Raw genomic sequence first — 11046 nt, forward strand, 5'->3', positions numbered from 1 at the left:
CACAGTCTGGGCAATGTCTGTCATCAGACTGGTTTGGAGGTGCCGTTCCTCATTACAGCAGGCATGGGGCATCTCCCACCTCTCCCAGAAATTCTCCTGATGATCTCCCACACAACGGAACTCTTAGTGGAATGAGTAAGGGTGTTCAGGAACTGATGCCACGACAACTTCTTGTTCTCTAGAATAATCTGGTGACATTTTGCCCTCGCCACCTGAAAGCCTGCAAGATTCTCTGCAGTTGGCTGGCACTTGAACCTATGCACAGCTGCATACCTAGTCCTGATTGGAGAGCAGCACTCGTCGCTCCACCAAAGGACAGCTGCCCTGTGGACTGTGGAATGCATGTCAGTGGCACAGTGGATCATTTTGGTAACACGATCCACCCATACCTCGACATTGACACAATGTTCAAACTGGGCTAACTAACTACAAAGTGTCCAGTCTGCTCTACAGAGCACCCATTGTGGTGGTTTCCTTTCGTGCTCCATTCCACTTGGCAGGTGAATTCAGAGCAGAGTGATCACTTCTGTACAAGCCACTGACCACTTCCCATTGAACAGTGTGAGCAAGGGCTAGAGAGCAAACCAGAGATCAGTGGCAGAGAACGAGCAAGTTGCAGTGAAGAAGTGTGTGCTCCGTCCTGTATTTAGCAAATATGTACATGATGACACGAGAAGCCTATCAGTTGCTCTACCCCTCGGGCTGGTAGTGGTAGATCCCCAGAGCACACTGTGTGCATTAAAATCACCACAGAGGATGAAGGGGTGGGGAGCAGCGTAAGGTGGTCACTGAAAGACTCTTCGTAGAGCGCATCATTTGGGGGCTCGTAAGGGAACATATTGTCAATGGATGCCACACATGCACTGATATTGCAACTGCTTGTAAATTCATTGTAAAGGAGAGGGGCGAGGAGTGGTAGTTGGTACTGATGAAAATACCTACTCCTCCTCTGTATGATTGTTTGAAATTAGTCTCCCGGAAACACAAACACAGTGGTCTACCCTGAGGTAGTAGACATCCCCACAAGTTCCACTTTAGTATGGGAGTCATCTAGCATGGGCGGTAGCACCTTCATCCTGTCTCTCTGCTGGGGTGAGAGACTGCGGCAGGCAGAGGTTCTGTCGTGTGGCGAGACGATCGCCTCACACATACTTCATACTCCACCATCCCTGGAGAAGAGGCAGATGAAGCATCAGGTAGAATCATGTTGACATGGTCCGATGGTTTACTACTTGATTTTACCTGAAGGACTGATGCAAAAGATGTAAGATGTAGCAAATGCAGGGGGCTGTACGGACTTGTAGATATTTTTCGCTTCACCGTAGGGGGATACGCTTTGTTGTTTTTATTTTCTGTACTTTGCATTCCTCTAGAAAGATTCTGCAGGCCATACTCCAAACAGGGTGGCTTCCAGAGCAGTTTATACATTTGATAGGAGATGAACAACCAACTCCTTCATGAGCTGCCTTGCTGCAGTAGCCACATGTCACTTCTCCCTTACACCCAACAGCTGTATGCACAAAACACTTCTACTTAGAACAGCACATTGGGTTTGGGACATGTAGCCACATGTTTAGATGAAGAAAGCCTGCCTTGACATGGTCTGGGACTTTGTTGGTATTGAAGGTAAGAATACAGGAGTCGGATTTTACCAGGGCTCCATCTACCCTTTTCATAATGTTCTGAACATCAACAGTTTCCTCCTGAGCCCACTCACTCTTCAATTCTTCTATAGGAATAGCAACTAAGTCCCTATATAACACAACACCTTTTCTGAAGTTCAAGGTGCTACGGAGCTCGGTGTCGATGGAATATTCCCCCTGGGCACGTCGCTGTCTATGGGTTAACAGCTTGTTGGGAACTGGATGTTTCTGCCAACAGCATTCCATTTCACAACCACTTTACAAATTTTAGTCTCTTAGCAATTTCTACTAAACCTTTCTGGATGTCGAAAGGCGAGACTTTCTCAAAATTTTCTTCTTCAAGGTTGCCTTCAGTAACACGACCTTCGATTCCATGGTAAGGGCAGCAGAGATGCATGACCTGGGGACCACAATATGCAGGTGGACCAGGCCAATGCTTTGTGGAAGGATGGTAGAGGCTACCATGCTGAATGAAAAGATGGTAATTAACATCACTAGAGGCTGCCCACAAGGAGGACATTTGTCCTCTCTATTATGGAATCTAGTGGTGAATGAACTCATTGAGGAATTAAATTCCAGACAATGCTTCTACCAAGGATACACTGATGACCTTGTCATAGTAATACTTGGCAAATTTACTGACACAGTTAGAAATATGGCACAAGGAGATTTGGACATCGTGCAAAATTCGTGCATTAAACAGGATCTGAGGGTTAATCCTAAGAAGACTGTTGTGGTGCCATTTACGAAGAGACATATTCAACACTCAAGTTGGAACCTAAGGCTCTTCAATGAAACTCTGCCTGTGAAGGGGATAGTGAAATATCTAGGGGTAACCTTAGATGAGAAGCTAACATGGACCCCTCACATTAAGAGTATCTGCTTCAAGGCAAAAAGTACTCTAGTGAGTACTAGAAGGGCTTGTGGCAAAACTGGGGCCTAAGCCCCAGGGGTACGCAATGGATATACACCACAGTGGTCAGACCTAGGATTTCCTAAGGGGCCGCAGTGTGGTGGAAGAAGGTAGAACAGCGGGTTGCAGCTAAGGAGCTTGCAAAGGTGCAGAGATTGGCCTGCTTAGCCATAACAGGTGGAATTGGAGCACACCAACTGCTGGAATGGAAGCCATGCTGGACATACCTCCACTACCCCTTTGGGCCAAGGTGGAGGCAGCAGCTGGGGCACACAGACTTAAAACTGGCAACAACTGGGTTTCATTCAGATCTCCAGAATCACACACCAAGCTAGTGAGTGAGGTAAATATAGGAATGGCTGGGAAAATGCCTGCTGACTATATAACAACTTCCAACTGCTTCGACAAGCCTTACCATATAACAACTGGAAGCAGGGAACAGTGGGAAAAAACAGTTTGACACTGTACAGGGGACATCGTTTGTTTCACTGGTGGGTCGAAAATAGATCAAGGCGTTGGGGCAAGGGTGTATGGGGTTTAGCCAAGACTGGACGGTGTCATCTCTCTAGGAAAACTGGTTTCCGTATTCCAAGTCGAAGTTACTGCAATCAGGGCATGTGTGGAGAATATGCATAGGGGGCTACAAGGATCGTAGCATCTACATCTATTCAGACAGCCAGGCAGCCCTGAAACCACTGGCAGCTCCTGCAACAAGATCTAAGATTGTTGCAGAATGCCACAGGGCTTTGGTGGAGCTAAGGGGAAGCAATAGGGTAAACCTAGAGTGGGTCCCTGGCCACTCAGGGATCTGTGGCAATGAACAAGCCGACAGATTGGCTAGGATGGGGGCAACAACTCCATTTATTGTACCAGAACCTGTCCTGACAATCACCAAGGCTATGATCAAATTAGAGCTACGGAACTGGCATAGGAAACAGCATGTAGGATATTGGACCAAGGTCCATAAACAAAAACATGTCAAGGTAATGATGCCCAAGCTGTGTTTTAAAAGAAGCTCTGTAATCCTGGGATTGAACAGGAAAGAGATCAAACTCACCTGCCACGGGAATTTCAAAGAACACCAACACACAATGGATATAATGGAAGAAGACCCTAAATGTAGGATCTGTGATGAGGGTGAAGAAACTGCATCACACCTAATCTTCGAATGCATGGCATTGGAGAGTAAAAGATACAGAATCTTCGGGACAACTAGACCTGAAGAAATTGTGTCTAACAAAAAACTGGTAGAGAGACTCTTTGCACTATTTAAGGGCACTGGTTGGCTTTATTAGATATACAGGGAATGATACCGCCAATAAACTTAGTTTTGGTGAGGGTAGTGGCGGGTTAGACCCAAGCTGTTTTAGCTTCCCTCTTAAAATCAAATGACAGTCCCAAGCCTTTTCCTGAATATAAGCTCATATTATACCACTGTACTGCAATCACAAGACCACAAACTGCCAATCATGGATCTAACACTTCAAACCTGGAGTGAGAGCTTCAGTTCCATAATGTGAAGCACAGTAAAATTTTGGGCCAACTGAGACAACCAATACTAGGTGTCGGCTTTGTACCATAACATACTGACAAAGTTTGTGAAGTCATTTGTGTGCACACAGAAAGAGAACAGAACACTGATAATACTTTTTTTCCATCTATATTAGTAGGTTGTGGTGACTGACTGACCTGTAGCACAGCCTGAGTTCTACATTAGGTTGGAAGGTGATAGTTTGGTTGAGTTGCTGAAGTGGTACTGAAACTTCAATTATTCAAAAAAGTTTGTATTTTCCATAAAAAGACAGAAAGACTAGCTTGTTGAATGACAGTAATTTTCCACTCCCAGAAAGATCACTGTATGGAGTACACCACAAATGAGAATAAATAAGTTAGCTATACTGTAATTAACAGAGTTTACACACCGAAATTATTATTATTTTTGGTGCAACAGCAGAGAGTGAGTAATGTACACAATAATGGCAAACATGGCATTTTGGTCCCTTATTAGTGTGTAAAGAATGGCACATTTGCCCATCTTAAAAATGTATGCTGTTAAGCTAAATGTACAGTTGTATAACCACTTGAGAAGAACATGACTAGAACATATTAATCAAATGATAACATTATTCTTCTAACATTACGTTTCTAGCAGGGGAATGCTGACATTTTTTTATCAGTGAATCTGTTTCACACAAACTGTTCTTATCATGACATGACATAATGACATTCACAAGAAATACAATTTTAGCCTACATCTTGATTTGTAATACAAAGATACTTAAAGGCCACTGAAGAAACTACCAATAACTTGTGTTTGTTTTATATAAATGAATCACGGTGTTGTGTCAAAAGGTCAACGAATAAATGTGAACATATCCACAACTTGTAAGAAGGGAAAAATCAGAGTAATAAAATGTTTTATTACTCTCCGGACTAAAAATTACTATCAGAGCATTAATAGCAATCAGCTGCTTCTTCTTCTTCTTCTTCCTTCCTCTTCTTCAGTTTTTTCATGCTACACTGCATTTGCTTTACATTCATACACTGTCACCATTATTGATTTACGTGTTCTTACCTACCCTCAACCTCAAATAACTCCTATGATTCATGTATCCTTACCACATGAGATGGTGTAGTCATTAAGGGGCTGGACTCACATTTGGAAGGAAAAGGATTCAAATGCTCAGCTGGCCATCTGGATCTACATTTTTCGTGATGTCTCTAAATTGTTTAAGACAAATACCAGCTTGGTTCCTTTGAAAATGGCATTGCTGATGTCCTTTTCCTTCCTTCTCCAATCCGTGCTTATCCTCCATCTGTAATGACCTTGTCATCAAAGGGGTGTTACAAACCTAATACTACAACTCACTCATACTTTTGTACACTATCCTACACCTGGATTAGAATAGACCAGTTTTACTGATGTGATTTATTTAAATTGTGTGCTTTGTTTCTCAGTGTGGTGTTCATAACAGGATAAAAAAAATGCACACAATAGGGCTGAGATATTATCCTTCAAAGTGACTTCACTACTGCATGTTAATGGAGCAGGTGTGATCGCATTGTGTAGAGGATCTTATAGCTGTTGTTACCATAGTCATAATGCAAGTGGGTAACACTGGCTGACTGTTAATCACTTTGTTATTCTGATCCAGGTGTAATGAACTGATGATAATACACAATAAAAACAACTTACAACCAACAAAATATCTGTACACCACACATAAGTCCATCCACCCACATCATTCCAGGTGTGGAAAGTTTGTACCATTCGTGAGTTGCCTACCACTTAATGTTTCTTCAGTGGTACTAATTACTGAAATTACTGGCTCTCATGAGGGCTGTTACAAACAAGTATTAAGATCAACTTTTATTTGACAACAATACGTTCTAAACCAATGAACCATGTAGCAAATTAAATTAAATGGTTATTCCATATTGTTACTAAATACACATAACAAATGTGTAGCGAAAGGAACAAAAATCATCGATTTATCAGTCTGTTGTGACGAAATAAAAAATCGAACACTGAAAGATACAGACCTCCTATAAGCTATGTAAATTTGAAAACCTCTGGCATCAACCACGCAATAACCACTGTAATGATTATCAGTTTTGTACCTAGTTCTCTACGAAATAAACACTCACCAATGGCTCCAGGGTAACCGAATGCTTACGATCGTGCTCAACAGAGGCTGTTTGCCAGAAGTCAAAACAAGTTTTAATCGTTATGTATGTTGCGAGGGGAACTAGTGCTAGTGACACCCAAGAACCGACTGTGAACCAGCAGCGCAACAACTTTGGGTGCCACGTCCCCCATTTTTGAAATATCCTGTTAAATGCTGTAGTAAACCATTTTATTTTAAACGGTTCAATATTAAGTCCAACATTCTGAAGAAAATAGATGTATGGGTAGTGAGAGCAGCTCTGAAAAGAAAGAAACGTAATGTTTTATATGCCCATGATGCAGAAAATTTAAAGCTAACTCGCCGAGGAAGAGTTTACATCTATTGAATTACCGAAAGCTACGAGATACATTCAGTTCTCTACAAATTACCTTAAATAGTATATCGAAGAAGTAAAGGGCACAGTGCACGACCACTACTCCGACAATAACATTTATGAAAGTCATTTTCAGGGTAACAATCAAATTAATTTATGAAACCGATGTGGAATGAAAACTGACAGCTACTTGTGTTGAAACCTGGGGCTAAAAGTTTCCATAGCGCACTGAACTCCTACCGATGTGTCAGAAGAAGTAAAAAAAGAAGTACGAACAACACTGCACATCACACTTTATTTAACATTACATACAAAAATACTGTGTGTTGGAACTATCATAACGCCCTATCTAACATTACATCACAAAATACTCAAGCGATGCATCTATCATGTCTTATCGCATACACAAACACGTTGTTTACAAACTAACTGGCAAAGATCTCACTGTACTTCGTCACGACCAATGCCATTATCTAGTGCACGCCAGTGAGATTGTTGGAATACTAAACACTTAAATAACATGCACTGGAAATTGCTGAATAATAACAAAATTTATTTACAGCTTGCAACATTTACATGACATTATTCGTGCACTGAACTCGAGTGAATCCAAGACGTACCAGTGACTTAAGGCCTGTCCAGTACTCACAAGCAGATCTGTCTGCGCAAATATCTGCGCACATCATATCTGCGCAAACAGATTGTGATGATGATGATGTTTGGTTCGTGGGGCGCTCAACTGCGCTGTCATCAGCGGCCATACTCATTCCCAATCTGAACACTGTCCAATCTCGCCACTTTCGTGAATGATGATGGAATGATGAGGACAACACAAACACCCAGTCCCCGGGCAGAGAAAATCCACAACCCGGCCGGGAATCGAACCCGGGCCACCGTGATTCAGAGGTAGCAACGCTAGCCACTAGATCACGAGCGCAAACAGATTGTTGCATGTGAAAAAGAGATTTACACATAAATGAGATGTGCGCAAATCTGGAAGTTGGAGTTGGAGATTTGAGTGACAAATCACATCTGTGCACACAAGTTGGAGCGTATGGACAGGAGATCGCCGCATATCTGACGCGCGAAACATGTTTGAATCAGCTTTTTGTTCATCTAGTGCAGTGGTCATCAAACTTTCCCACTCAAGGACAAATACTAACTTTGTGGGTCGGCACATCGGGCCGCATGTGTACTGATCTTATTGTTAACTGTCAATCTACAAGGGGCGACCTATAAGTTTCCTTTCGAAGGCCGTGTAGTCCAGAATCGGTATGCCAATTATCATAATTGAGCATTGAGGCAAACGTCCAATCAACGCACCAGACTGAAGATAACCATTTGATAAAACAATGTGTCCTTCTGTGTGAAGAAGTCTGTAACTGCCTGCTGCACGTCCTAGTCCGTTAGAAATCGCCAACCCTTCAAGGCCTTTTTTAAGGGGCCAAAGGAGTGATTATAGCATAGGGTGATATCAGGGCTATAGGGCAGGTGCTCGTGTGCCTCCCACTTGAGTTGGCTTGATGAGAATGGATGTGGCTGGCCTCCCAGATTGACTGGCGTCTTGTGTCGAATAACAACCAGCACAGAACTTGGCAGACAATTCCATAATGGTGGTTTTTAACAGACATACTGCCCTGTACGTTCCAAAAGAAGTCTACCAGTGTTTGTCCTTCGGCAGCCAAGAATAGAGTAACAGCATGTTGGTCTTGTTAGGGCACATTTGGTAATAAAGTCGCCTTAGCTCACGTTACTCAATTATTTGTATTTGTTGCTGCAATGGCACACCCGCCAGCAAGGTAGGCAATACAGTAATGAGAAAGTCCAGATAATGTACCCCAGTTAACCTTTTTGGTAGCACATATGCCCCTATTAATTTATCACCAAGTACATCTGCCCATACATTGATTGTGAATCGGTGTTGATGCTCTCTTTCCTGAATTTCTTTGATATTTGCAGCTGCCCATACACTCTGGTTATGGAAATCCACACCACCATCTCTTGTGAACCATGCCTCATCAGTAAATAAAATTTTGTATGTGACCAGTCGATCTGCGGCACACTTCCAACAGACACTGACAGAACCACCATCTGCCATGATGATCCTGTGACCTTAGGGCCTGAACGCACTCTAGGTGATGCGGATACAGCAATTGTTCATGAAGTGCAGACAATCTTGTAGGTGGGACAACCATAGCTATGAGTAGGCATTTTGGGTATTAACAACTGCTTCACCTGTATTTAGTCCTTTATTATTGGATCACTATCAGTTTCGTGTCACTGAAAGCCACATCTTCAGATGAACATATGACTAAAATATTAGAGCAGAAAAGCTCGGAATCTTTTTACCCAACATTTGTTGTCCACCAGAACGAAACCGCTAAAAGGTGGTATGTCATAGAATAAAACAGCAGGGTTGAGTTGGGTTGTTTGGGGGAAGAGACCAAACTGTGAGGTCGTTGGTCTCATCAGATTAGGGAAGGATGGGGAAGGAAATCGGTCGTGCCCTTTCAAAGGAACCATCCCAGCATGTGCCTGGAACGAGTTAGGGATATCATGGAAAACCTACATGAGAATGGCTGGACGCGGGATTAAACCATAGTCCTCCCAAATGCGAGTCCAGTGTGCTAACCACTGCGCCGCCTCACTCGGTAAAACAGCAGGATTCCTATATAGTGGAATATAGATTGTAAAAGCGGACCCATCCATCGCTTTTTAGCGGTGTTTTATCCTGACAGACAACGTATGTTGGGTAAAAAGATTCTAAGGTTTTCTGCTCTAATGTTTTAGTCATATGTTCACCTGAAGATGTGGCTTTTAATGCCTGAAACGGGTGGTGATCTAATATCAAAGGACTAAATATGGCTGAAGCGGTTATTAATACCCAATATATTCATGAAATACTCCCCCGATAAGAGAGTGAGACATGCCTTCTGCTGCCACTAATCGTCACACACTAGTCCTTGGCGTTTCTTCCATTGAACATAGCACATGCTCCTCCACGTCAGGTGTGTGGGCTGTGCAGGGCCTTCCACTGCAAGTCTTCTGAGGTGCAAGGGCACCTCTGTTCCTCAGACGCTGGGAAAGTCCGCCTAACAGCCTATCAGAGGGCACTCTGTCCTGTGGATATTTTTCGCTGTAGAGGGCATGGGCTTGAAGGGTATGTTCATTTGCTAAACCATAGCAGAATATCGCTTCCGCCATTTCACTTGTTGAGTAGTGGGCTTCCATTGGTAACAAGTGGTGGAAGATAGCAAATGTAAATGTACTACACCATTTGTATGTACAAAAGCGCAATATCACTAACATGTAAGAGAATCCACATCTGGAATAAGGTAAAACACTATGATATGCACCCAGGTTTGACAGTACTATACAATAAGGCAGACAAAAAGGACAAAAACTAACGTAGCCTACAACACAACTCGAACCACGCAACTGATTGCAGATCACCTATTGGTAGGTAGAATACTGTGAGTAAGACATCATAATACCCTACCGACACATTTGACAGAGTGCCAGTGCAACGGGTCTGCAACCAAGCATCGCGCAGCCCCTCGTATAAAAACTTGTTTATCCTGGAAAGTATGCATTTCCGGTCCAATGTATATTGGACTTATTTTTCTTGTTTCGATGAGTGCTACCACCTCTCAAAGTATTCGACACTTTTTTTTAACGCCCTGTATCTATGTTTACGAGTTTTTTGAACAATCTATTTTTTCTACTTAATGCATTCTATTACAACACCCGTAATTCAGTTTCATATTCCTTGCTACAAACGTGTACTGCATTTGAAGATTAGCATGTCTGTAATGTGCATCCACAAATCATGTTACTCTCGAATCATAATTTGTACCATAGCAGCTAATCGGTACGACTTGCACACGTCCATTAGTTCTCTGTACTGGAAGACAAACAGTAAAATATTCCCCCTCTCACATCCTCTAACCTCGCAGTGGCCACGCTACTCACCTCTCTGTCCCTGATATAAGCAGCCAGCGTTACTTAGCTCAAGACCGAATTCACCAACATCCAATAAAATTCAGCACTTCTTAAAATATTACTGCCCCTGTAAGCTGTTTTGTTTGTTACTGATAATGAGAAGGAAAACTACGCTCTTAGGAAGTTACAAATGTTAGTTGACGTCTTGGATTTGGCTGTTAGTTTCTAGATGCATACTGTTACAAAATATGGCTGAGAATCGCCGACCACATGAACACTTGATTTGGGCCACATGTGGCCCATGAGCTGCAGGTTGGCGACCACTGGTTTAGTGTTTGTTGTCAGTGTGTGCATAATTTATTTCAAAATGACAGATGTACATCAGTGCTTTGTATTGTTTATTGCTGAATTTATGAATATGTATAGTAGTCATACATGTTTGTGGAAATTCAAGAACAGGGAATACACCAACAGGGATAAGAAGGCAGCTGCTCATAATTCTTTAAAGAGAAATTATGAGCGGTTGATTTTACAGCAAACGGAAAC

General features: G+C 42.5%; 1 protein-coding gene across 2 annotated transcripts in view; it reads right to left on the minus strand.

The window, feature by feature from the left end:
• LOC124556514 (membrane-bound transcription factor site-2 protease) overlaps nt 1-6992 on the minus strand; it is a 47886-nt gene extending 40894 nt beyond the window's left edge. Inside the window, exons 1-2 of one of the 2 annotated variants that reach the window (XM_047130468.1) lie at nt 6614-6992; nt 6205-6483 (exon numbers count right to left, since the gene is read on the minus strand). In XM_047130468.1, coding sequence (XP_046986424.1) covers nt 6205-6483; nt 6614-6688 — 354 coding nt within the window. In that variant the 5' untranslated portion in view covers nt 6689-6992. The remainder of the gene's footprint in view (nt 1-6204; nt 6484-6613) is intronic. The other variant, XM_047130469.1, reaches the window with a different exon arrangement.
• Between the last annotated feature and the right edge of the window lie 4054 nt (nt 6993-11046).

Source organism: Schistocerca americana, chromosome X (assembly GCF_021461395.2).
Source record: "Schistocerca americana isolate TAMUIC-IGC-003095 chromosome X, iqSchAmer2.1, whole genome shotgun sequence".
Classification (NCBI taxonomy): Eukaryota; Metazoa; Arthropoda; class Insecta; order Orthoptera; family Acrididae; genus Schistocerca; species Schistocerca americana.